The sequence below is a fragment of the Microcebus murinus genome, chromosome X, assembly GCF_040939455.1.
Source record: "Microcebus murinus isolate Inina chromosome X, M.murinus_Inina_mat1.0, whole genome shotgun sequence".
Lineage (NCBI taxonomy): Eukaryota > Metazoa > Chordata > Mammalia > Primates > Cheirogaleidae > Microcebus > Microcebus murinus.
Window position 1 is genome coordinate 39,523,194 of NC_134136.1, and position 27,989 is coordinate 39,551,182.

The 27,989-nt window shown below is 35.8% G+C and overlaps 2 protein-coding genes across 2 annotated transcripts in view; one reads left to right on the plus strand and one right to left on the minus strand.

Moving 5' to 3' along the window:
* Nucleotides 1-14,759, plus strand: part of ALG13 (ALG13 UDP-N-acetylglucosaminyltransferase subunit) — a 78,310-nt gene extending 63,551 nt beyond the window's left edge. The window contains 3 exon segments of the mRNA XM_020284867.2: nucleotides 4,188-4,228; nucleotides 5,917-6,094; nucleotides 9,404-14,759. Coding sequence (XP_020140456.1) covers nucleotides 4,188-4,228; nucleotides 5,917-6,094; nucleotides 9,404-9,666 — 482 coding nt within the window. The 3' untranslated portion in view covers nucleotides 9,667-14,759.
* A 3,884-nt stretch (nucleotides 14,760-18,643) lies between these two features.
* Nucleotides 18,644-27,989, minus strand: part of TRPC5 (transient receptor potential cation channel subfamily C member 5) — a 202,977-nt gene continuing 193,631 nt past the window's right edge. Inside the window, exon 11 of the mRNA XM_020284961.2 lies at nucleotides 18,644-27,252. Coding sequence (XP_020140550.1) covers nucleotides 26,560-27,252 — 693 coding nt within the window. The 3' untranslated portion in view covers nucleotides 18,644-26,559. The remainder of the gene's footprint in view (nucleotides 27,253-27,989) is intronic.

Here is a 27,989-nt window from a genome sequence, read left to right on the forward strand (position 1 = left end):
TTCTGGTGACTGATAACGAATACTTTAAAAAAACTTTCTTGTAGAGTAGTTTTTTGTTCACATCAAAATTGAGGGGAAGACATAGAGGTATCCATTTTACCACCTCCTCCCACAGATGCATAGCCTTCCATATATGACTATCCCCCACCAGAGTGGTACATTGTTACAATTGATGAACCTACAATTGACACATCATTATCACTCAAAGGCCATAGTGTATATTAGGGTTCACTCTTGCTGTTATACTTTCATGAGTTTGGACAAATGTATAATGACATATATCCACCATTATAACATCATGCAGAGTATTTTCACTGCCGTAAAAATTGTCTGTGCTCCACCTGTTCATCTTGCCACAGCCCTTGGCAATCACTGATCTTTTTACTGTCCCTATAGTTTTGACATTTCCAGGATGCCGTATACTTAGTAATAGGCATTTAAGGTTCCTCCATGTCTTTTATGGCTTGATGGCTTATTTCTTTTGAATGCCAAATAATCCATTGTCTGGATGTACCTTGGTTTATATATCCATTCACCTACCAGAGGATATCTTGGTTGCTTCCAAGTTCGGACAATTATGAATAAAGTTGCCCTAAATATCCATGTGCAGGGTTTTGTGTGGAAATGTGTTTTTAACTCCCTTGGGTAAATACCAGGGATCATGATTGCTGGATCAAATGGTAAGAGAGTTTAGTTTTTAAAGAAACTGTCAAACTGTCTTCTAAAGTGGCAAGACCATCTTTGTTCCTACCAGCAATGAAGGAGAGTTCCTGTTGCTCCACATTCATGCCAGCATTTGGTGTTGTCATTGTTCTAGATTTTTGCCATTCTAATAAATGTGTGGTATCTCACTGTTTTAATTTGCATTTCTCTTATGACATCTGATGTGGAGCATCTTTTCATGTGCATATTTGCCATCTGTATATCATCTTTATTGAGGTATCTGTTAAGGTCTTTGACCCATTTTTTAAATTGGGTTCTTTTCTTACTGAGTTTTAAGAGTTCTTTGTATATTTTGGATAAGCAGTCCTTTTTCAGGTATGTCTTTGTAAAGATTTTCTCCCAATCTGTGGCTTGTCTTTCCATTCTCTTGACAGTGTCTTTTCCGGAGCAGATGTTTATGGTTTTAATGAAGTCCAACTCATCAATTATTTCTTTCATGGATCATGCCTGTGGTGTTATATCTTAAAAAATCATTGCCATACCCAGAGTCATCTAGATTTTTTTCTGTGTTATCCTCTAGGGGTTTTATAGTTTTGTGTTTTATGTTTATGTCTATGATCCATTTTGAGTGAATTTTTATTAGGGGTGTAAGGTCTGTGTATAGATTCAGATTTTTGCATGTGGATATCCAGTTTGATTACTTTTTTCATGTGCTTATTGGCCATTTGCGTATTTTTGAAAAGTGTTCACATGACAATTTTTATATTGGGTTGCTTGTTACTGAATTTTGGAAGTTTGTTGCACATTCTGGATACTAGTCTTTTTGTCAGGTATGTTTTGTGAATATTTGCTCTTATTCTATGGCTTATCTATTTTCTTCATGATGTCCTTTGATGTGCAGAGGATTGTAATAGCAATGAAATTAATCAATTTTTTTGTTTATTGTTTTCTCTAGCCTAAGAAAGAAACTTTTGTGTATCACCAAGTCATGAAGATGATATTAATATGGTTTCCTCTAAAAGCTTTGTTTTTCATTTTATGTTTAGGTCATCCATCCATCTCAAATTAATTTTTGTGAATGGTATGAGATGGGGGTTGAGTTTTTTTTTCTTTTCTTTATGGATATCCACTATTCTAGCAGTACCATTTGTGAAACAGATTTTCCTTTTTCATTAGATCACTTTGGTGTTTTAGTAAAAAATCAAATGACTGTTTTAAGTGTAGGTCTGTTTCTGAGCTTTCTTCTTTTGCATTCATCTGTTTTTTAATGCTTATGCCAGTACCACACTGTCATTTTACTGTTTTTTGAAGTCAGGTGGTAAAATTTGCATTTCTCTTTGATCATCAATTTTTAGGACCCCCTCCAATAAAAAACCTGGGAATTTGGGATTGCGTTGAATCTATAGCTCAGTTTGGGGAGAATTACCACTCTAACAATATTGTCTCTTTGAATCCATGAACACAGTCTATGTGTCTGTTTATTTATGTCTTCTTTGGTTTCTCACTATTCTTTTTTTTTTTTTTTTTTGGTGTAGCAGTCTTCTATATTTTTTGTTAAATGTGTTACTCTGTATTTGGAGTTTTGGTGCTGTAGTAATAGAATTTTTAAACTTTCATTTTGCCATTTTGTGCTGCTAGTATGTAAAAAATACAGTTGATTGTTGTATGTTAATCTTGGCTGACTTATTAAAAATCTCTTTCACAGTGAGTTTTTAAAAATATCCACTGCCTCTTTCATAGGTCATGCCTTTATCACCTCATCCCTGAACCATTAGAGTAGTTCCCAGTTGGTCTCACTGCTCCTGTATCTGTACTCCTGTCTCTTCCTAGCTCAGAAACCTTCAATGATTCCACAGTTTCTGTAGATTAAAGTTCAACAGATTAAGTATGGCATTTATGACTTTTCACAATCTAGTCTCTACTCCATTCCAACTTATCTTTTTCTATTCTTACATGAACTCTGCACCTGACTGTCTATTCTAAGCCTTTGCCGGCATTATGATTCTACTCAAATTCTTTCCCTATCCACTCTTCCATCTAATTTCTATTAATCCCCCAAAGGTGCCTTGTAAACATTAGCAGGTGTTCCTTATTCTCCATGGCCCTAGCAATCACTCTACTACTTTCTGTCTCTATGGATTTGCCTATGGTGAACATTTCATGTAAATGAAATCATTCAATATGTGATCTTTTGCAACCAGCTTCTTTCGCTTAGCATAATGTTTTCAAGGTTCATCCATGTTGTAGCTTGTGTCAGTACTTCGTTCTTTTTTTATGGCTGAATAATATTCTATTACGGAGATACAGACATACCTAGTTTTACTGTGGTTTGCTTTATTGCCCTTTGCATATAATTGCATTTTACCACAAGTTGAAGGTTTGTGGCAACTCCATGTTGAACAAATCTTTTGGCACGATTTTTCCAACGGTCCTGTGCTCACTTCATATTTCTGTGTCAGCATTTTTAGCAATAAACTGTTTTTTAAAGTATGTATGTTGGTTTTATAGATCTAATGCTATTGCACACTTAAGAAGACTGCAGTATAGTATAAACATAACTTCTGTAGGTACTGGGAAATCAAAAATTTGTGTGACTTGCTTTACTGCAATATTCACTTTATTATGGTGCTCTGGAACCAAACCCACAATATTGAGGTATGCCTGTACTGTATTTTATCTATCAGTTGATAGACATTTGGGGTGCTTCCACTTTTGGGCTGTTAATACTGCAATGGACATTTGCATATAAGTTATTTTGTTGATATATGTACCAAGGAGTAGAATCTTATGACACTTGTGAATTTACTTCCTGCTCTTATCTTTTCATATTCTTTAGCTTGAGCATTAGACTTTATACTATACTCTCACATAATAATCATAATACAAGCTTATTCTTTGAAAAATGGCTGTAAACATTTTTATATATATGGAGTCTCCAAGTATAAGAAAGGGTATTGTAAGAAATTTTATCACCTTAGGATATAACTCATTTTGAATTATGTTGCTCATTGCCTTCTCTTTAGAGTTCTAGTGGTAGTTATGTTAGTCATGATAAATAAAAACAAGGTAAATATTTTCATATTGTGCTAGTTGTCTCAGAAGGCATCATTAATCTCAGAATCAGTGAAGCATTAGTTTGTACTATATAATAGCACTAGCAACTGAGGACCAAAATGATTGCTTATGTAGTAAAGTTGTATTAAAGTAGAATTTTCTTTGAAATAAGCAAGAAAATGCTCTTACTGGATTCTTCCTAAATATTAACAGAGTGGTATTCCTGTAACACCTGCCTAATATTAAGACTAGAAATAAAGTTGTATTTGGTGATTAAACCTTGGATCAGAAAATGATCTTACATATATTGGTAGGTAAATGGTCATTTGCCATAAGGTAGAGTTGAGTGTGGTGTCAGTGTAGGAAGACTACATTGATACTTACCTTAATGCTCAAAGAGGAAGCTTTTAAATAATAGTTCTAATTGCTTATGTCAATCTAGTCACTAAATTTAAATTTTTTAATTGTAGATACAAGAGTTTTGCAGTACTATTTCAATCTTGGATTGCAGGTAAGGATCATGTTACAATTGCTTTGATGAGCTCTATATTAAAAATATAAGCTATTTTGATAATCAGACTCTTGGCCTTCAAAAGCCGAGAACACATGAGAGGGCTGAAAATTTAATTTCTAAGAGACCTAAGATGATGATATAGGTAAGTTTTCTACTCTAGCCTCCCTGTGCTTCAGTTTCTCTTAATGTAAAATTGTTGTTAAATTGAAGAGAGTGGGGACTGGGCTCTAAGCAGCACAACCTCAGCATATGTTAGATTAACCTTCATATTTAACATATATCAACCGTTCACTGTGTTTTTCTGTGTCAAAATAAATGTTATCCTGGTTGCTTAAAATATTTTATGACTGTTTCTGCATTTTATGTGAAAAGTAATCAGAGTGATTCAAAGACATTTAAAGAGTTGTATTATTTTTAAAGCACTCGTGTATATTTGCCAAACACTGCTTTTCACCACTCCCCTGAGTTGTCGAGGCACAGGTACTGACAAATGTCTTGATATCACTGAAGGTATCTCCGATTTGAGGTGAAAGCTTTTGTTCTTTCAGGGATCATTTTCCCCCTGAAATACACTTCTAACATAATAAAATGGAATACTTACTGAAAAGAAAAAATGCATCTTAAGATTTGGCAGATGATAAGCTATATGGTCTCCTAGATAATGCTTAGATTAGTTTATATTCCCTGACACAGATTTTCCTAAAGCCTTACACATGTCAATGCCAGAAAACTGTCTCCCCAGATAGTACACATCTATAAATTGGGTTGTAGGGTGGCTTTTTGTTCTTTGAGACTATTTTTCCTAAATGCAATTTCAAAAATTGATAAACTATTTGCCCATTCAGTTATGTTAGTTTATTATAGTCACATGTGGAAATTTTGTAGTCTATTTCACAAAACAGGGGCATTTTAAATATTCTCTTGCCTTTAAATCACGGGAATACCAAGAAATGCTGAATAGTTTATGTATATGTGTTTGTATATATTTAAAGAAAGGTCTCACTGTGCAGTGGTATGATTGTAGCTCACTGCAGTCTCTGTCTCCTGGGTTCAAGCGATCCTCCTGTCTGATATTTTAATATATTTTATATTAGAATTAATAGCATCCATTGTAGTCCATTTAGAAAATACAAAGGTATAAAGAAAACCAAAACCACCTGCCTAACCACTGTATACTTTCCTTATGAAGGAAAGTCATATTTCCTTATGACTTTCTTATATTTTACACAATGTAGATTATGCTGTATAATGTAATGTTTTAACAACACTTGGATTTTTTCTTTATATATTTGACAGCATAATTTTTATTGCTTATATAGTATTTCATCATATTCATTCACCCAGTTCCCCATTGTTACTTACGTTGTTCAACATTTTTGCTTTTAAAAATGTTATTAAAAATGTCTTTGTATACATGTCTTTGCGTATATCTAATTTCCTCAGGGCACTTTCCTAAAAGAATTCCTTGGTCCAAATATGAGATACAAATGTAACAGAAGACCTTAAAGTTGTGATAGAGAATAGACTTTCTAAATGTTAAGTCTTTTAGGTTAAAAAAAAAGCCATTGCTGCTTCACCTGAAAATCATGGCCCAGTTTTTTCATTTTTTTTTTAGTGAGGAACTGTACTGTGTTAAGAATAGAGATCAGTAACTTTTTGTTTTTTGTTGCCCTTTCTTGTTCAAGTGCTATCACCATAACTACTGGCACTCCATGGTCTATGTGCCACAGATGCAGCAGCAGTTTCATGTAGAGAATTATCCAGTCTATACTGAGCCACTTCCTCTGGTAGATCAAACCATTCCTCACTTGTATGGTGAGGCAGGGAGAGCAGATGGCGCACAGGCGGACACATCAGCAAATGGTGAGTTTGTAATAAGATTGCTGGCAAGAAAGACAGCTAGATTTTATTGTGTGTAATTTAATAGCCTTCAGATTTTCATTAGGTCCATATACTAGACCAGTGGTTCTCAAGACATGATATGTGGACCCCTTGGGGTACCTAAAACTCCTTCAAGGGATTCATGAGGCCCAAAGAATCACAGTAATACTAGTCTTTTATTTGCCCCTTTCACTGTGTTGTATTTGCATTTAGGGTATAAAAATCAGTGGTGGTTATAAAAAACCTGGCCGCTAAGTACAAATTGACACTGGCACCAAACTCTGCTAGTAATCAGTATCTTCCTCACTACCGTACACTCATGGTACAAAAACGCCAATTTCTTTTTGTTTACTGAAAGGCATTCTTATGTTTACAGAGTTTTATTCTTGAAAAATTGTATTTAATTGTCTTTGTCACAAAATAGGAACTCTCCATAAAACATTTCTGCATGTTGAATGAAATATGATTATTAAGGAAAAGGGCTTATACTATTGAGTTATGAGTTGAATTAGCTGACTTTTTTCCATGGAATACTCTTTACTTGAAAGAGTGATAGACAAACTGATTATTCAGTCTTGGTTGATCTGGCCAACATTTCCAAACATGAACAAAGTGAGCTTGTCACTTCAGAAAAACAACTGGTAATATTTGTTGTCAAAGATAAAATACTAGCTTTCAAATAAAAATTAGAGTTTTGGAAAACTTGTACCTGCCCTTATGAGCTTGACAGCTTCCCAATAATTAAAACTCCTAAAATAGGCGGAGCTGAATATAGTTTCTTAAATTGTATAATGTGTCAACATTTGTTAAATCTGTATAACTCAGTGAAGTTGTAGTTTCCCAATTACCAGTACATCATGTTACTCATTCCTGATTTGTCAAAGATCTTTCCAAAGTGCAAGATAAAACCATGTGTTTTTTTTTTTTAATGTAACAGTATAAAAACTCCACATTGCAACTGACCTTTGAGAAACTATCACTTGTGCAGTTTTGGTGTACCATCAAAAAATATCTACAGGCCAGGCGCGGTGGCTCACGCCTGTAATCCTAGCACTCTGGGAGGCCGAGGCGGGCGGATTGCTCAAGGTCAGGAGTTCGAAACCACCCTGAGCAAGAGCGAGACCCCGTCTCTACTATAAATAGAAACAAATTAATTGGCCAACTAATATATATACAAAAAATTAGCCGGGCATGGTGGCACATGCCTGTAGTCCCAGCTACTCGGGAGGCTGAGGCAGGAGGATTGCTTGAGCCCAGGAGTTTGAGGTTGCTGTGAGCTAGGCTGACGCCATGGCACTCACTCTAGCCTGGGCAACAAAGCGAGACGCTGTCTCAAAAAAAAAAAAAAAAAAAAAATATCTACAATTGTCAGGAAAGGCTAGTTATTAAAGGACTTTGCTTTTCCAACTACATCTCTCTGTGAGGCCAGATTACTTCATATATTTCAACTAAAACAGCATATAATACAGAAGCATATGTGAGAATCCAGCTGTCTCCCATTAAACTATATATTAGGAATATGCACAAGTGTACAAACCAAGACACTCTTCTCATTAATTTTTTTCATTTTGGAAAATAAACTTATTTTTCACAAAAAGTTTGTGTTAACATGTAATGGGCTATGTTTATATGAATTAATAAATATTTTTAACTTTCTAATTTTAACTCTTAATATGTAAAATATTGAATGATATAACCCACATAAATAAAAGCTATTTGGGGTTCTCAATTTTTTTTTCCCAGACAGTCTCTCACTCTGTTGCCCAGGCTAGAATGCCGTGGTGTCAGCCTAGCTCACAGCAACCTCAAACTCCTCGGCTCAAGCAATCCTCCTGCCTCAACCTCCTGAATAGATGGGACTACAGACATATGTGCCACCATGCCCAGCTAATTTTTTTTTATATATTTTTAGTTGGCCAATTAATTTCTTTCTATTTTTAATAGAGACAGGGTCTGGCTCCTGCTGTTGCTCAGGTTGGTTTTGAACTCCTGACCTCAAGCGATCCGCCCGCCTCAGCTTCCCAGAGTGCTGGGATTCAAGGCGTGAGCCACCACGCCCGGCCAGGGTTCTCAATTTTTATGAGTGTAAAGGGATCCTGAGTCCAAAATGTTTGAGAACCACTGTGTTAAACCATAAAAATAGTTGCTTTATGAGTTCACAGTATAGTACAGATGGGGATGCATTTGGAGGAGTTTAGAATAGTATCATCTGACTGCTCTTCCTGGAAAGAATCAGCAAGAGATAGAAGAAACCATGTGAAACTAACCTAACCAAATGTGTTTTCACACTCCAGGCCACTTGATGATTGTGATCTCCACTAAGTTAAACCTCCCTAAGCTTGATTTTCTATAACATGGGAAATATCTGACTTCCCATGGTTGTTAAAAGAACTAATTGAGACCTTATGTATAAGTATATGGTGTCTGGTGTATATTAGGAATGCTAATTTCTTTTCTCTTCTCCCTTTTTAAAGTATATTAATGGTTTTGGAATGTTATTAGCACTATAGAATCTTAATCCCTAGAGTGCTGGTATGATATCCACTGTAATAAAAAATAAAATGGCAACCTTTATTGCATACTTTATACAATATACTATCTATTTTTAATTGTAGTGTAAACCATGAGACAGTGGTAGTCTGAATTTCACAGAATGAACTAATCTAAGCCCAAGAAATTCCTTTTTGACTATTATGTATAGTCACTATAGCAAGGTCAGAACACTGTTCCACTGGAATTGACTCATGGTAGCACAAGTGCTATAAAATTAAAATGATACTAGGATTGTAATGACATTCAGTAGATGACACTTTTAGGATGCTCTTTAGAACTATGCCTTTAAGTGTAGCTCTGACTGAGTTTTTCATTGCTCAAGTGGTACAAAATGGTTATTTGGATGATATGTGTTATACTGTGAAACTATTGGATAACCTAATTATGACTACCTTTTAGAAGAGCTTAATCAACTAGACTCTAGAGCATGTTTATGTATTTAGCCTGTTGATACTAAATCACCCAGGAAGATAGCTATCTATAGGTAGAATAGATTTGACATATATACACACAGGCACATATTTACAGTTTTTAAATTTGGAAATTTTCATATAATCTTTTGGTAGCCTGTTTTAGTCACTATTGTTTATATTTAAAGTGCTCATGCCCGTGCTGTGATCTTTCTTATAATTAATGATAAATTTTATTTTCACCTTTAAGAACATGTTTATGTTGCATATGGTTCTCTTTTAGTGTATTTTTGTATATAAAGTGTACTTTATATATTCTTTGTTTCAGGTACTTTTCTGAATGCTGACCCTACATCTATCCCTCATGGAGCAGTCTATTATCCAGTAATGTCAGATCCCTATGGGCAGCCACCTTTGCCAGGGTTTGATTCCTGCCTTCCTGTTGTGCCAGATTATCCCTTTGTTGCCCCCTGGCATCCAATTGGTGCAGCATATGGTAGTTCTCAAATTCATGGTGCTATAAATCCTGGGCCAATTGGCTATATTGCTTCACCTCCCTCAGCTTCTCATTATGTACCTCAGAATATGTAAGATTCAGCAGTATGACATATTCTTGCACTGCCATTTTCTTGCTGTTTGGGTTTTTAAAAAGTTATTTTTTGTTTGATGTTTAAGTGCTTTAAATGGTTAGAGTGGTTATTATTGTATCTGTCTTTAAGATTATTTTATCTTTTGATTTAAAATAGTACTTTAAGATAAAGAAATATGACTTAGGGCTATAAATAAGGAAATTGAGATGGATGTACAACTAGCCCAGTATTGAGCATAGTTCATTGTATTCAGCTATTTTCCTGTCAGCCAGCTTGTCAACTTTGTATTAGCTGATGATACCAGTTGATAAAAGGAATAAATCATACAAACTATTTCCTTGGTTCATATATCATGTTAAACCATGCAGAATTTGAATAACTTCCACTTTTTTCTAGAAAGTAAAACAAAACCAAGAGCATTTGCTTCTGGGTAACTCACTGAATATTAAATGAGGAGAGCTCTTCAAGTGTCTTAAGAATTGTCTGAACTGAGTTATGTTCTGTAATATTTATCAGTTTTGAAGACTTACTCTGCTTTAAACTTATCCCATATGCTATTGTTTAATATTAGATTTATGTAAGTGTTTTACTGCACAGTATTGAATTGGTGTCTTTTGCACAGTTAGCAGTAAATAAAAACTAGCATTTAAAATTGCCAAAATGCGTGGGATTTTCTTTTTTATGGCAGCAAAGAGTACCAGACATTTGGTGGTTTCAACATGTTTTTTCCCTGGCATTTTGGTTGCAAAAGAATGGGAATTTATAGCATGAACTGGTAGGGAATAGTTGCAGGGCTGCTTGAAATGTTATTTAATCTCAAATCACTGCAATGTATACTCCATAGCTAGTTCTTTTCTCATGAGAATGTTCCTTTTAGGTTGTATTTCTGTTTTTTAAAAACATCTGTCATCCCCTTATGGTACTTTGATCTAGGCTTACATTCTCATTATCCTATACTTCCAATAGTTGTCATCTACTGCTGTCTTTGTTTTTAGACTTACCTTGTATCTCTCAAAGCCTGGCTTGTCTCTGACTTTCTGTGAGGCATATTTGTTCAGCCCTTTTTGCCTTCTCCCTTTCATCTACCAGAAGAGACTACAAGATGTTCTGTATTGATCTTGTGGGGTAATTTGTCCTGAAGGCTTTACTGTATCTTCCATGACAAACAGCTATTTAAAAGTTGTTTTTGGTTGCCACAAAACCTATTTGTTAGGTTATTAAGTATGAAATGTTCAATTTCCTTAAAAATTGATATCTGTGATGTTTCACTTTGACATTTCTTTTTTCATTTTTGTGATAGTACATCCTCATTCTTTCAAACACACAATTTGGCTTGTGATGATCTTTCAGATTTTTTTCAGAGCAATATTTTTGAAACCATGGATAAGTCAAAAATTTGTATTATTTTTGAATATGAGTTGCATCATGGAACCAATGCAGTCCAGACAGTTCAAAATATCAGCAAAGTGTTTGAGAAGGATGTGGCTAATGAACACACAGTATGTTGATGATTTGAGAAGTTCGATTCTGGTGATTTTAATCTGGAAAAAGCCACTTGGGAGACCTCAGACCAAGGTGGACATGATTAGTTGAAAGCTGCAGTGGAAGTGAATCCATCTCAACCTATGTATGAATTGGCAGCGTTTGACATCATCATTCCAACAATATTGGACCATTTGAAACAAATCAGCAATATAAAGAAGCTGGATAGATTGGTACTGCATGAATTAAATATCAGAAGAAAAATTGTCTTGAAGTTTGCTTGCCTTTGCTATCAGGACATGCACACAAACCATTTCTACACTGTGTTACATGTGATGAAAAATGGATTCTTTTTGACAATTCCAAGTGTTTGGCACAATGGTTGGATAAAGATGCAGTGCCAAAACACAGTCGAAAACTGAATATTCCTCAGGAAAAAAAACAATGTGTGTTTGGTGGTCCAGTGCTGGTATTATCCACTACATATTTATGAAACCTGATCAGTCAATTACAGCAGGTGTCTGCTGCAACCAGTTGGAGGAAATGATGAGGATGCTTGTGATTAAGCAGCTGAGACTGGTCAATAGAGACAGGCCAGTCCTCTCGCAAGAAAAGGCTTAACCACATGTTGCACAAACAATACTGCTCAAACTACTACAGGGCCTGGTCTTAGAAACTCTGTCATCCACCATATTCACCAGACCTTGCACCAACTGACTACCACTTCTTCCAGGCTTTGGACCACTTCTTGCTAGGAAAAATATTCAATTCTCAACAAACAAGCTGTGGAAAATGCCTTTTGTGATTTCATTGCTACTTGCTCTCCAGGCTTCTTCACTGCTGGCATAAGCTACCATTAAGATGGCAAAACTGTTGATAGTTTAGACACATCCATTGATTAATTACACTGCATCTTGTTTGACATACAATACACTACACATCTGATTTGAAATTGGACATTTCATATTTAATGACCTAATATATCACCTTTTTAAAAAAGTTATGATTGTGAATCAGTCTATCCTTTATTCCCTGTGGCTACACCCCAGGCAAAAAGAACCATTTTGAGATACCAGGACTGGAGGTGCTTGAACAGTTGAAAGCACTGAAAGTGGAATCCATTGCAAAGAAGATATCCTATCTTCAGTGTATTCTCAAGATGATTGATATTAGCTCCAAATAAGCCAGTGTACTAGTTAAAGGGTTCTGCTTCATAATAAATAATACTGGGTTTTTTTTTTATTTTTGTGTCCTTGAACTTATGAAGTCCTTGCACTACAACTGACGTGTGAGAACTTTAAGATGAATGATAGTGCACTTCTGTTTACAACAAGCTAACTCTGTGTGTATTAGTGTTTTAGCTACTTCTTTGGTAACCCTCCTATGTTCTCAATTTGTGCAGCCTACAAATTATCTTATGTTTTTCACAAAGGTTTATTTTAGTCAAGCTTATAACGTAGAGCAGCCCCTCCCCAACGTTTTTCCAATGTGCTAAATAACATTTCTAAAATATACATAACTCAGCAAGTGATTGTCCTGTATCTTCAGCTATCAGTGGTTCACTAACAGCTTCTAAAGGATATTTTAGAAGGTCATAGTCTATCTTGAAAATGTGGGTCTGGAATTTGGCTGGTTTTGAGACAGACATGTCTGTGTTAGGTTTCCAGTTGATTTGTTTTTATTTCAATCTTCGAGGTCGCTGCCTTGCCTTGCCTTGCATTCCATTACCAGTTTATGCAATTTGATCACATGATCATTATTAACTTAAAAACAAATCAACATGTGTACTAGATTGACCTAATTGTTATCAATTAAAACCAGTATTTATGGTCTATTTAAATCATACAAATCTCTTTATGTATTACAATGAGTCTTCTCTAAGGAATAATCAAGGTGTGAGCCCTGGTCCTCCTGTTGGGGGAGGAGTGAGGGTAATCTGTATTGCTGCAGAAGTCTGCTGTGGTATTTGGAGGCAGCTGCCAGATAAAAAGGAAGTGGTTTTTCTGGGTTAAAAAACAAACAAACCCTAAGACTTAACATGTTTAATCAGCCTGTAGGACAAACATAGTGGTAGACTTCTGTTTAAATATTACCTCTTTAGTTACCCTTGTTACAAAAGATATCTTTTCTCTACTGTTAAGCATATTTCATCCATTTAGAATTGTTGGGGGAAGGATATATAAAGGCACTGTAGTTTAGTTTGTTTGGGACCCTTTATCTCTTCCCTGACATAAATCTGCTTACACAAAAGGTAGAAAGCTGGATAATTTCCATAGCAAGGAAAAAATGAGAATTCATTTTATGCTGTACATATTTTTCCTCAAAATTAATTGTGGCTTTCTGCCTTGATCAGGAGATGAAAATATTTGAGTCTATCTTACTGTTGAAATTCAAGACTTATGAATTTAAAACATCTTTCATTTCCTTGGAGCCTATAATCAAGGCATAACCCTTTAACTAGCTTTGGAAATAGAAGTATAAAACAAATCCTGGCTTTTTTTTATGTAAACACCATACTATCAGAGCTTAATTCAGACATAAATCTCCATGAATAATGAAATAGTCCATTGGGGAGGGTGGAGCGTGAACTTAATCTAGACTTTTCTAAATCTGGGACAAATTTAGTTCATTTTATATGAAAGCTCTTTGAGGCCTTTTGTATTTCCATTTATAATAAAAACTAAGAATTCAAGAGAACTAATACTGTTAGTTGAGCATCCCTAATCTGAAATGCTGCAAAATTCAAAACCTTGAGCACTAACATGCTGCTCAAAGGAAATGCTGATTGGAACCTTTTGGATTTTGGATTAAGGATGCACAACCAGTAGTAATTAAAATGCAAATAATCCAAAATCCAAAACAGTTCTAGTCACAATCATTTTGGATAAGTGGTACTCAACCTGAATTGCAAAAGAACAACCTCTTGTTTCCCTACCTCCTACCTATAATGTTAAGTTTCAGTAGGAGCAACTTAATTTAAAACACTTGTCTTCCTCCTGCCTCAATTACCAAAGGCAGTTTTTCCTAAAATACTTTTCAGGGAGGTGTGGGATGCCTGTATGTGGGAAGATGTTTCAGCACTTCATCTTTATCCAACCATTGTGGCAAACACTTGTGATTGTCAAAAAGAATCCATTTTTCATCACATGTAACGATAGGGTGTAGAAATCATTTGCCTTTATGTCTTGACAGCAAAGAAAGGCAAGTTCCAGATGATTTCTCTTCTGATGATTGTTTAATTCATGTGGTACCCATCTATCTAGCTTCTTTACCTTGCCGATTTGTTTCAAGTGGTCTAATATTGTAATAATAGTGTCAAACCTTGCTGCCAATTCATGCATAGGTTGAGATGGATTTGTTTCCACTACACCTTTCAGCTCATTATCCACCTTGGTCTCAAGTTGCCCAGATGGCACGTTTCCCAGATTAAAATCACCAGAATGGGCTGGGCGAGATGGCTCACACCTGTAATCCTAGCACTCTGGGAGGCTGAGGCGGGCGGATTGCTCGAGGTCAGGAGTTCGAAACCAGCCTGAGCAAGAGCGAAACCCCATCTCTACTATAAATAGAAATTAATTGGCCAACTAATATATACACATAGAAAAAATTAGCCGGGCATGGTGATGCATGCCTGTAGTCCCAGCTATTTGGGAGGCTGAGGCAGGAGGATTGCTTGAGCCGAGGAGTTTGAGTTGCTGTGAGCTAGGCTGACGCCACGGCACTCACTCTAGCCAGGGTAACAAAAGCGAGACTTTTGTCTCAAAAAATAAAATAAATAAAATAAAATAAAATCACCAGAATGGAACTTCTCAGACCGTAGATGTACTTTGCAGTAAAAATTAGAAGTGTCAAAATGAAACGTCAGAGATACCAACTATCAAACGGTACTTAAGGAAATTAGACATTTCATACTTAACCTAATAGCTTCAGAAAAGGGTCAATCTAAGTTTAGGTAACTTAACCTACTGTGCGACTAAAACTGCTTTAGAGTGGTAAATATGTGGTCAGTTAAAAATCTCAGGATGAGGCCGGGTGCAGTGGCTCACGCCTATAATCCTAGCACTCTGGGAGGCCGAGGTGGGCAGATTGCTCAAAGTCAGCAGTTCAAAACCAGCCTGAGCAAGAGCGAGACCCCGTCTCTACCATATATAGAAATAAATTAATTGGCCAACTAATATATATAGAAAAAATTAGCTGGGCATGGTGGCGCATGCCTGTAGTCCCAGCTACTTGGGAGGCTGAGGCAGCAGGATTGCTTGAGCCCAGGAGTTTGAGGTTGCTGTGAGCTAGGCTGATGCCACGGCACTCTAGCCTGGGCAACAAATCGAGACTCTGTCTCAAAAAAAAAAAAAAAAAAAAAAAAAACACAAAAAAATCTCAGGATGAGATTTATAAATGAAAGAAGATTAGGTGTATCTTACTATCTGTTGAATAGTAACTATTGAAGCTTGAGTTCATTATGCTATACTTTGAAATTTTTCATGATAAAGAAAAGCTACTTTGGTAACAGGCCATCTGGAGAGGAAATGTTTATGAAGTTAATAATAATTCAAATTTTTAAAAAATGGCCTGAATCCTGAAAAGAATTAATTTTATAAGGTTTTAGAGAAGAATTTTATAAGGGTCACAGATACCTTAAGACATCTGGAGGTTTGAGGGAAGCCTATAGGATAGGAAATGAGTTCTTGAAATTCTGTAATTCTCAAGAATATTCACTAGCTACGTGTAAAATCAATTTTATTAAACACACAACATTCATTTGTAGTTGAAACTAATTGAGGTGAGTCAACCAGTTCTAGTTTTACAATTTCAATAACTTCTTAATACCACCACTTTTGAGTTCACTTTCCCATATGGCTGCTGGAGGGGATCTGACTGTTGAAGTGCTGTTTGGTTTTTATCCTGGTAGGTGGTTCTTGCCACTGTCTAGACCTTTTGTGAAGGTGGGGGTGGGGGTGTTTTAACAATATTGAAGTTAAACTGAATCAATTCTTATGAATTCAGACCAGCCAATGAGTAAAAATATTAAGATCAGTTCTAGCCAAACACTGTTCATTAATAGTATTGGTTTATTAGTGATATATGGGTGGTCAGTCCCTTCACATAATTAGCAAATTTTTCTCGCAGATCTTAATGGCTTTGTCTAAACTGTATAATACAGGTTTTTCAAATTGTTTGCAGAATTGTAGAAAAAAATTCTACCCCAGTAGTAGGCTTCTAAGGTACCTAGACTTAAACTAATGTTTTATTTCCTTGCTCTGGTATATTAGACATCTCAAAGTGAAAAATTTTGTCTTGATAAAAGGCTATTTTATATTCAATTGTTTTGCTTACTTCAGCAGTTGAACTTTGTTTTGATTTTTCTTTGATTCTTTTAGCTCTGCTAAAACTACCCAAGAAGTTTTTTTCCTTCCTGGTTGTTTTGAAGCATGGTATAGATCTGGCTTTTGTAAACTTAGTTCTTTTCCTTTACTCACTGCTTGTTTTTTCCAACATTTTATGATGAAAATTTTTAAACCTGCAGAGAAGTTGAAATAATTGTTCAGTGAAAATCCATATATCGACCATCTAGATTTTTTAATTTTTATTTCAGCTTATTATGGGGGTACAAATGTTTAGGTTACGTATACCGCCCTTGCCCCACTGAGTCAGAGCTTCAAGCATGTCCATCCCCCAGACAGTGCACACTGCACCCATTAGGTGTGTATATACCCATCCCCCTTCCCCCATCCCATCTGCCCAGTACCCTATGAATGTTGTTACTATATGTGCACTTAAGTGTTGATCAGTTAATACCAATTTGCACCGTCTAGATTCTATAATTCATATTTTACTAAGCTTTAAAAAATATCCATCTATAAATCCTTATTTTTGATGCATTTCAAAGAAACTGTATAAATGAACCAAAGTATGAGCTTTTTTGTGTAAGGCTTTCAGCATAATGTATTTGGGATTCATCAGTATTGTGTGTATAATAGTTTTACTTTATTGGTGAATAGTATTTCATTGTATACCATAATTTTTCCATTCTTTTGAAGGACCCCTGGGCCCTTTTCTAGTTTTTACTCTTTTTAAATTTTTTTTTTATTTCAGGAAATCAAGAGAGTATAAACATTTTGATTACATTTTATATCTTTGCCTCTCCCTAGCAAGGGTTAAAGGTATGCCCTTCCCCTCTACAATGCTTACCGTGTCCCTCAGTTGTGAGTCAACCCCCTCTTCCCCCCCCTTTTTCTAGTTTTTAGATAATATGAATAAAGCTTCTATGAACATTTTCCTAGAAGTCTTTTTTGTGACCACATGTTTTCTTTCCTCTTAGAATTGTTGGGTCATAGGTTAAGTATATGTTTAGTTTTATAAGAAACTGCTTTACATTATTCCAAACTGGTTATACCATTTTAAACTCCCATCAGCAATGTGTAAGAGTTCCAGTTTTTCATCCATCAACATATGGTAGTGTCCATGCTTTTTATTTTAGCTGTTCTGGTTGGTACGAAGTAAGTGGTATCTCATTGTGGTTTTAATTTTAATTTCCCTGATTGTGATTTTCATATCAAGCACTATTTAATGTTCTTGTTATTAGCTGTGTATATTCCTTTGTGAGGTATGTTCATATCATTTCTGTTATTGCATTATAGGAGTTCTTTGTGTGTGCTGGTTGCAAATCTTTGTCAGATACACTGCTGCTTTTGAAATTGTCCTTATCTAGCCAGTGTGTAAGTATTATACACTCATTTATGCCACTGATCACCAACCTTTTTGGCACTAGGAATCGTTTTCATGGAAGACAGTTTTTCCACAGACCAGGAGGTAGGAGATGGTTTCAGGATGATTCAAACACATTACATTTATTATGCATTTTATTTCCATTATTATATTGTAATATATAATGAAATATACAACTCACCATAGGTTGTGGAGCCCTCATTTATGCTTAAAATAATTAGAGGACTTGCAGGTGAGTTATTTAGCTGAAAGTTAAGCTGTTGTGGTATGCTAACCAGTGATCTGGTAGCCTAAAAGTTAGTAAAATAAAAGTAAAATTTCAGGAATATGAATTAATTGGGAGACTCTAATTGCTTACAAGTTTATTACTACCAAAAAAAAACTTAAGGAAAAATATCAATGATTCTTGAAGTATTGCTCAAATGTACTCAGATTACACTAGTTTAATCATGACCTGCTAAACCTCGGTTTATATGTCTTCTCTCACAGATTCAAACTTTTCTGTACAACATGTATCATACTTTGGGTAGTCAATAAATAATAAATTTCCAGGATCAGGCCTGTAAAGTTTCCCAGTGTTGTAGCTATAGCTTTAAAGCTCTGTTGTTCCCTTTATTTCATCGTCTCATAGTTCTTTATGAGTGATTATTAAAGTTTTTTAAGAGATGGGCTCTTGCTTTGTCACTCAGACTAGAGTGCAGTGATGTGATCATAGCTCACTACAATCTCAAACTCTCTGGCTCAGTGGATCCTCCCATCTCAGCCTACGGAGTTAGGACTATAGGTGCGTGCCACCACACCTCTTTCCCAGGCTGGTCTCAAATTCCTAGGCTCAAGTAGTCCTCCCACTTTAGCCTCCCAGAGTGCTGGGATTACAGGAATGAGCCACTGGACTTGGCCTGATTATTAAATTTTTAAATATTAGCTTTGTTTAATGGGAAGTAAAAATTAGAATGATAATGTTTATTAATCACATGCTTTTCAAAATATATTAGACTGTGGAGGTCTCCCATTAGTGTTTTTTGCTTTCACAGTGTAAAAATCCATTGTTCATAAGTGTTTATAATAGCACGTGGCAATAAATGATTACTTTGGAAAAGGGAGGAATAAAACACCTTAAATCCGAGGAGCCATACATTTGGGGGAGGGGGAATTAAATGCTTTATTTTCCTTTATACTGTAGCTAAAAATACACAAAATTATTTTACTATACAAGATTCTTTTTAATACAGTTAAGGTTGACACTATGCACTTCTTACAGAAAGTGTTTAAATAAAAGTAATGGTTACTCAAAGAGGTTTTAGCTTTTAAAATAGTCTGCAAAGCCAAAATGCCATTTATACAAACATATTTGGAGTTTTCCCTTTTTGTCTTTAAGCTCAGGAGACATAATTTTAACCTTAAATTTAACACAAACATTTTCTGTATAGTGATATGTCATTGGGGCTGCCAACTAGCCTGAGAAAATTAATTAAGCATAGCCTATATTTTATATATTCTTTCTTTCCAGCTATCAAATGTTAACCTGTAGCTCCGAATCTTATTCATTGTTTTAAGTAGGAAGAAACTCCCCAGCCACAATTTCAATCCCATTTTCGAGAAATTTTGAAGAAATAGAATGCTGTGAAGTGTTCAAATATTGCCGTCTTCTTGAATGTGTGCATTCAATGTTATAAGAAGAAAAAGTATCTTTACTTGAGAAGGATATTTATCCTTACCTGAACTGAAATGTCCTTCAGAATGTCTGTGTCTTTACAGTTAAAATAAGAGAACATGTGGCATTACTTTGGATGTAATTTGGACAGTTAATTTTAAAGTTAGTTACTTATCAAATTAGATTTCCTTTAACATTAAGTAAACCACAGACTAATGTGTTAACTAATGTGTTAATGTGTTTAGAGGGCTCCTCATGTGCTCACACAACATTCATCTTAGTTGTTCATCATCATCATTGTTTCCAGCGATCTTGTTAGACACTTGAGAATTCTAACTGCTTCTCTTGCCCAGGTATGCTAAGTACAGTTATCACTGCTTATCTGACTACAGGTTACTTTGTTTTGGGTATTTAAACTGATTGCTTAAAGGAAGTCCTACAACATGTGACCACAAAGTGATGAAGCTATACTTTAAGTGATATGACTAGATTTTATAAAGAAAATACCTAATCTGAACATGTGATTTTCAAATAACCTGGCTGCTGTCACCTAGCTGCTGTCATCCTCTTACTAGAGCCTCCTCCCACTGCTGCTACCATGGCTGCTTCTGAGTTCAAAGCCCTCCCCTCCATTTCTCTATGGAGGCTGGAGGTCTTTACTGCTCCCCTTCCTGCTAACAGTATAGTATCACAGCCTCTGCATTATAAAATGCCATTTCTTATGTATCAAATGAGGTTTGGGGAGCCAATTCTGATTTTATTTACAGCAAAGCCATTGGAACTCAGAATAAATTTTACTGTTTAAACACATAGTGTTTCAAGGATTAAATCATTTATGGTTGATCCCAAATCAGTGATTTTGTACCTAAATATGTTGCTCTTTAAAGTACTCTCTTTGGGAGGCTATATGCTTATTTCAGCAAAGCTGTCACTGCTCCAAGCATGTTTGAAACCAGATTCCAGACTGCAAAGGGAAACAAGGAATCTCGAGGGGGTGATGGAAATATTCTATATCTTGATTTTGGTTGGTGGTTCCAGGGGCATATACAACTGTGAAGACTCACCGAATTGTAACTTTAAATAGATCCAGGTAATTGTACATAAATTATTGAATAAAGTTGATAAGGAAAAAAACTAGATTCCAAAGAGTAGTTCTATGTCACTTTTTTAAAAAGCACATGTAAGAGACAATCTTACTATTTTATAATTGTGCCTATCAAGGTGCCTATTGTGTAATTTTTTTTATTTACCAGTAAAAGTAGTACTCAGCTTGATCACTCAATGTCTTAAACTATTTGTGGGATACATATGCAGACGATTTATAAAAATTTAATCTCACAGGATCATAATTTTGTACCATTAAGGATATTCAGAAATTATATTGTGGATTTTTTTTTTTTTTTTGAGACAGAGTCTCACTTTATTGCCCAGGGTAGAGTGAGTACTGTGGCGTCAGCCTGGCTCACAGCAACCTCAGTCTCCTGGGCTCAGCGATCCTACTGCCTCAGCCTCCCGAGTAGCTGGGACTACAGGCATGCACCACCATGCCCGGCTAATTTTTTGTATATATATTTTTAGTTGGTCAATTAATTTCTTTTTATGTTTGGTAGAGACGGGGTCTCGCTCAGGCTGATTTCGAACTCCTGACCTTGAGCGATCCGCCCGGCTCGGCCTCCCAAAGTGCTAGGATTACAGGCGTGAGCCACCACACCCGGCCTATATTGTGGATTTTAAAAGTCATCCCAAAAGCAGAAGTCCAAAATGGGTAGAATAATGACAACATCATTAGAATATGAGTACAGCTTCTTAAGGTGGCTACTTTGAAGAACAACATTGGTTTGGGTGTATAAATTCTGGCATGTTTATGAAAATATCAGTCTCATTGCTTTATAATTCCACTTTGTTCCAAATTTATGAGGCTAAAACATGACACCAGATAATCTAGCTAGAAAACTAGTTTTGGCATAAGGACATTCCACTTAATTTTATATTTAAATATTATAATTCTTAATATGTGTATGTCTCTCACGTACCACAAACACTGATGGGATATCTTTAGAAAAAGAAAGAACACAGCTCAGGTCCAATAAACTAACAAGTACAAGTTACACATCCACTCCAGAGTAGGGGATAACACAGATACTGAGCTTAAAGATGCTACAGCACCCTGGCTTGCTACCTGTATCATTCCATCAATTAACTCCTCTGTTTCTTAAACATTCCATTTTCTAAAAGTTCTCAAAAGCTACCTACTAGCATAGCACCTCCTCTGGATCACCACACAGCAGATGGATGAAAATCCTAGGCCACATATCAGCACGTGAATAGTAATTGCAGCAAATCTCAGGTATGCAGTAAATCTGAAGTATGCAGACTTTATTTTGCCAAAATGTATATTTTTATATTTTACAGGTGAGTTGTTTTTCTTCTGATCTAAATGCTTTATTTATTCTTAAAACCAGAAACCCCAAATCCTAATAGCTCTCAATATAACAGTTGTGCTGCAGATGATGATGTGGCAGTTCATTTTAGCAATTCCTTGCCAAATCTCGGGAAGTGTCCTTTCATTGAAAAGTTATTCCTGCTTCCTCTCTCTTCAAAATGGTCTAGTGATTACCCAAAGGGATGAAGGGCCAAGGCCAGAAGAATTAAATGCTATTAAGTTTCATTTTGTGTGTGTGTATGCATATACACAGACAAGGTTCTCACTTTTACAAACATCCCCCACAAAGTCAAAGGAAGGCAAAACAACTCAGTATCTGTTGGAAAAAAGTTATTGAAAGGGTTATTGGAAACACAGTAGAAACAATGTTTCTCTGTACTAAAGTAAGGCCTACATTCAATGGGGGTACTCAGTTCCCAGTGGCTAGTTCTACACCAACAAGGTGGATATTTGGAGCAATTATCTAGATAAAGCAAGTCAAAGAAATAATCTACACATAGTTTTGAGGTAAAGCTGCTGGGGTTAGGGGTAGGAGAAGCTGTGAAATAGGTATGAAAGGGTTATTTAAATGATCCAAACACATAAATTTATTAATACATTGACTATGTCTATATGAACAATCTGTTTATTGGTGCTGTTTTGAAAACTTAATTACTAAAATATGCTCAATTTTTCTTAAGTACTTTTAAATGGAAAGGAATTTCTGCCTAACTTCAGGTACTTTTTACCTGATGATTTAACAAACCAAGATCTGGACCACTAAAATTATTAGTCAAAATACCACTTGAGTCTCACCCACAATGCAACATGAATGCCAAATGGTTATTTATATCTTCTGGCTAAGGAATGGCCTCATATTTTTCTCTCAAGTTCCCATTGAAATTTTAGAGGATGTTTTACACTGTCATAAGAACTATAAAGTTCTTTTTGAAAATGATATTTAAGTAATTCAAAAGTTGGGAGCCTTAGTTTTTTCAAAAAGTTCGATAATCAAATTGCAGGCAGGTATTTGGATGTTTTGGACTTAGTAGAAATAGCCTAAATTAGGTCACAGTGGAATGATAAATAATTATGAGAGGCAAAAAGAACTGGCAATTTTTAATATCCCCATGTAAGAAGACAAAAGCATAACCTGGAGCATTTATATCCCTTTAAAATTTGGCATCTTCCAGAAATGATTTTGAATTTAGAATCTTTCCTCTGTCTTTGTATTCCACTGGACTTAAAGCTAGAAGTGCAGGAGATATTTCAACAAGGATAATTTTCTAATATAATTCAGACATTTTCTTTGTAATAGTTTTACCCTTATAAAGGAGACTTTAATTGTGGGATCAAATAAATGAATCCAAGGTGTCTAGCTAGAAGTGTTAATTTAAGAAAGCCAACTGTAATAGAGGTGAACCATGATAATGGATATTTTAGACAAGTAATAAATGATTCTTGTATTATTTATAATTTGACTTTGTAGTACATTTTAAACTTTAAATATGTTAGTCTGAAAGTTGGAGTTCACAGCATTTTAGACAAATGAACAAAAGGATGTAGTGGCCATTTCATTTTCACATCTATATATATATATATATATATAACATGTATGTTTAATAAATGCCTTGTTTCTATGATCTAGAAGATTTATGTTTATAGACTGTAACTTTGAGGAAGTTATCCTTTTCTGGGCTTCTTTTTTTCTTATTTGTAAAATATGAGGTTGGAATAGAGTAGATCCTCTTTAAGGTTCTCTAACTTTTTATAAGTTTACTCTCAAGTTGGCTTATATCTTCTCTGGGGTTAGAGGATGTACTTAAGCATTTTCATTTGAAATACCTTTTTTTTTATATAACTGATCAAGAGGGTAGAGAAATGAACAAAATCTTTTTACCTTCCTAGTTTCTACTTTGGGTTAGAATTAATAAAAATGTTGGTGTCACCAATATGGAAGTTAGAGCAATAGCTGTTTAGCTTTAACCCCCATTCATATTCTGTATGAGGGCTCAACATAGCTAGTAAAATCTTAAGCCCACGTCACAAATATAATAACCTTGAGAAGATCTGAAAAGGAATGTACTCCCATGAAATATGATACTGGTTTCTTCCAGCAATAAAGATCAGTTTCTTTGGAACATAACTGACAGGCTATTTTGCAACATGTCTCCTTGTCTGGTATTCTGACAAATTGGTTTTTTAAAAAAACTGCTAGAACAGTTAGTTATACCTAGATTATCAAAAGTTACATACATTTGTAAGAAATGTTTTCCTTTTGATGAACTAGGGTTATATACTGGGTTTTTTTTTTTTAGTGTCATTAACATGAGTTAGGAATGTAGTACAGGTTCTATTATTATTCAAAGTGAATTTGACAATTGGGAAAGCTGAATCTGTAACTTTGGAATCCTTTCTGGAAAGTAACCTGTTATTAATGTCAGGGCCATTTATGAGTCCCACTTAGTGAAGTAGGGGAGAAGTTGGGTTTGAGTAAATAACCACTTCAGAAATGATCAAGGGATTATTTTAAGACAACCTCAGGCCAAATGGGTTTGATGCAGCTTTTTTCTCTTGATCCCTTTTCCCTGGATCTGAGCTTTATTCTTCAACACCTCCTCCTTTTCTCACTCCTCCTCCCTGCAGCCCCAATTTGTGAAACATTTTGACCATTAGTCACTTAGGGATAAGGACAGAGATGGGAATCAATTCAAATAACAGAAACTACACTGTGAAAACCTAGTTTGGAGGTATATTTGCATTGTTTGAAAATTCCTCATTTCACTTTTACCAAAAATTACATGCATGAATTTAAATGGATTCCTATTGGTGTTGACATTTAAAAGGGTAGGGTGACACCTAACTAACTCTTTCACTTTTCTGGGCTACACTCTGTTAATTTAATCTCCAGGATCCAAATGTAGAGTTGTTTCAGGTCATACATTAGAGTCTCTGAATTGAGAAAAGCTTTGTGCTAATGTTAGTAAAAACCATTCTTGCTCAGCAGGTTATCACTCAGTGGTTATCAGGTTTAAAATGATAACCATATGCATTATGGACTTTATTATTATTTTTGGGGGGGACTTCATTTTTTAACTTGAACCTTTGTATTGTTTTTCTTTTCTTTCCTTTTTTTTTTTTTTTTTTTTTTTTTTTTTTTTTTTTGAGTCAGAGTCTCACTCTCTTGCCTGGGCTAGAGTGCTGTGGTGTCAGCCTAGCTCACAGCAACCTCAAACTCCTGGGCTTAAGTGATCCTACTGCCTCAGCCTCCCGAGTAGCTGGGACTACAGGCATGTGCTACCATGCCCAGCTATTTTTTTTTGTATATTTATTTTTAGTTGGTCAATTAATTTCTTTCTATTTTTAGTAGAGACGGGGTCTTGCTCAGGCTGGTTTCGAACTCCCGACCTTGAGCAATCCACCCGCCTCTGCCTCCCAGAGTGCTAGGATTACAGGTGTAAGCCACCACTCCCAGCCTAGGGTTGTTATATTTCTAACATAAGTTTACATATGCAATTCCTCTACCCCAATGAATATTAAAACTGTGACCTGAATTAGGTTATCTAGACCTAAAATTGTTATTTTTTTCATAAAGCTGTTAATTAAAATGAAGATTTTCTTTTTTCACATTTTAACACCTCAGCAGTATGTCATTTTTCTGATAAAAAATATTTCAAATCTAGGCTTTTATCTTAGAAATGCTTTGATAGCAATGATTCAAACTATCAAGAGTAGATAGGACCCTACAAATATACCAGCTAATTATTTTTTCTTGCCAAAGTATCAGATGTAGTTACTATTAGAGTGCAGTAGAAGTTTTTAAAAAACAGTACACATCCTAAATACTAATTTTGATACTATCAAATTGTAAAATGTAGTAAGTTAACTGAAACACACAAACACAGAAAAAGAATTCACCTAACTTATTAGATGTGACATATACTATGGGGTAAATCTCATTAACACACATCAGGAAACTAACATATCTTTAAGAAACAAAATCAACAGCCCCCACAATAAGTTGTAGTGTTTAAAAATGAAACAAGCCAATTATACCTAGAAGCCATGAGCTGACAATTCTTTGGAGTCAGTTCAGCCTTCCTTTGATGCTGTTAATTGAACCAGCATGGGTAGCACGTAGCACTGAATGGCAACAAACATAGGCACATTAGTTTGCCTTATCTGATAGCTGGTGGGGATTGCTGACCACATCCCTCAGCTCTGTGGGAAAATGGTACGAGATCCTGAGGGTGATCAGGAATCTGTGTGGCAGCAACAGTAGCAATGTGGCACCTGGAGCTTAAAGGAAGCAAGGGTAAGAAAAGCAAAGCAAAAGGGTTTAAGCACCCGACTGCACCTCTGCTGATTAGAGGCAACACCCCTTCAGTTGGTTGTGAGATGGACTTAGTGTTTATAGGTACAAAAAGGCAAACAATAATACTAAAAACAACAAAAAATGGATAATGTTGCTATAAAAGATGGTGAAACTAATAGGAGTTTCAATCTCTTTTCTAGAGGGGCAGTGAGGGAATCATATTCTATGTTACTTCTGAGAGCAAGGAAATTATAAATTTTCTGTTGAGTTCCGGGACAGGTTATAGGGGCTTGACTTAGAGCCGAGTTGTAACTTGTTCTTCCTGTCCATCACCCCATTTGTGCATGAGCAAGTCACAAGCCTCTCCCCAAGTTTCAAACACATCCTCTGAGGAGTCTAAAAGTTTAGAATTTGAGGAACAGATGCTGGATGCACAGTGAAGAGAGCTAGAACAGGCTAGGGGACATTCACTGCTCTGAGCAGCGCCCCGGACTTCACCTAATTCTACCTCACTGAGGTTAATTTCACTTTGAGAACAGGCCTCTGCTTTCCCTTTCTCCATCTGAGAATATCTGATGTCCTGCCACATATAGTGCTGCTGAATGATTCCATCAGAAATTGTGTACATTGGCTCTGAACTGGGCTCAGACATCTGACTATTAAATTTGGAGAATAGGAGACCCAGTTTCTTGAGAGAAGGACCCATGAAGGAGCGTTTGCTTGATGACTCAGCTTTTGACTTCCCTTGGGCACCACTGGCTCTTGGCATGGTTCTGATGAGAGGTGGCCCATGGCAGGCCTTTTTCTTGCAACCTAAATTGAAAGAGACACTCTTGGATTTGGCCCGAGCCCCACCACTGCCATCATTGGTATCATCCCTCTGAGAGAGTTCAGTGCTGCTAGTAGAAAAGCTTCTCCTTGGGTGTTTTCTATTTCCTAAGAGGTCAAGCACTTCATATCGGAAGCTGGAGATGTCCTGCTTTAATTCCTAGAGAAACAGAGGAGACAGATTATTAAAGAAGCTTAGTCTTTAGTTAAGTAGGCACATTGAATAGTTTTGGAATGTTCCAGGTTTTGCCTAGTAACAAATCAAAAAGTACACAAACTACCAGAAAAATCTCCCATTATTCAAACAGAAGAAAAACATTAAAAATTCTGTGGGCAGGGCTGGCCACTGGAAAAATTGTGAAATGGGTTAAGTTGATTCAGGACTAGTTAACATTTTAGCAGACATTAGTCTGTTGATGTGTGTCCATCAGTGCTAATCCCTGCTAAAATGTTACTGTCTCTCACCTCTGCATATAAAAGGACTACTGAAGAGAAAAAAAGCTTTTAGGATTCTAAGGAATGAAACTAGAGAAGGGGAATGTCAGGCGATGAGACTCTGCTTTGGGATAGGGTGTCCTGTTCATTCAAGACCCTACGGAATGTCTTCTCTCACTAACTGACTTCTCAGATACTAGATTGTTCCTTTAAAACCTATCTTAAAAGTCTAAATGTTATGTCATCCCCCTGCTTAAAATTTGTTAGTAACTTGTCACTGACTTTAGGAAAAAGTAGAAATACCATACCATGAATTACAAGGTTTTTCAATGCCTAGTACCTGTCATTCTCTCCAATTTCATCTCGTCCTACTCTTTTCCTAGGCTCTCTACTGTCCACCCATATGGACATATTCTCTCTTACCTCTGGCAGGGCCTTTGCCTGTGTTGTTTTTTCTGTTTA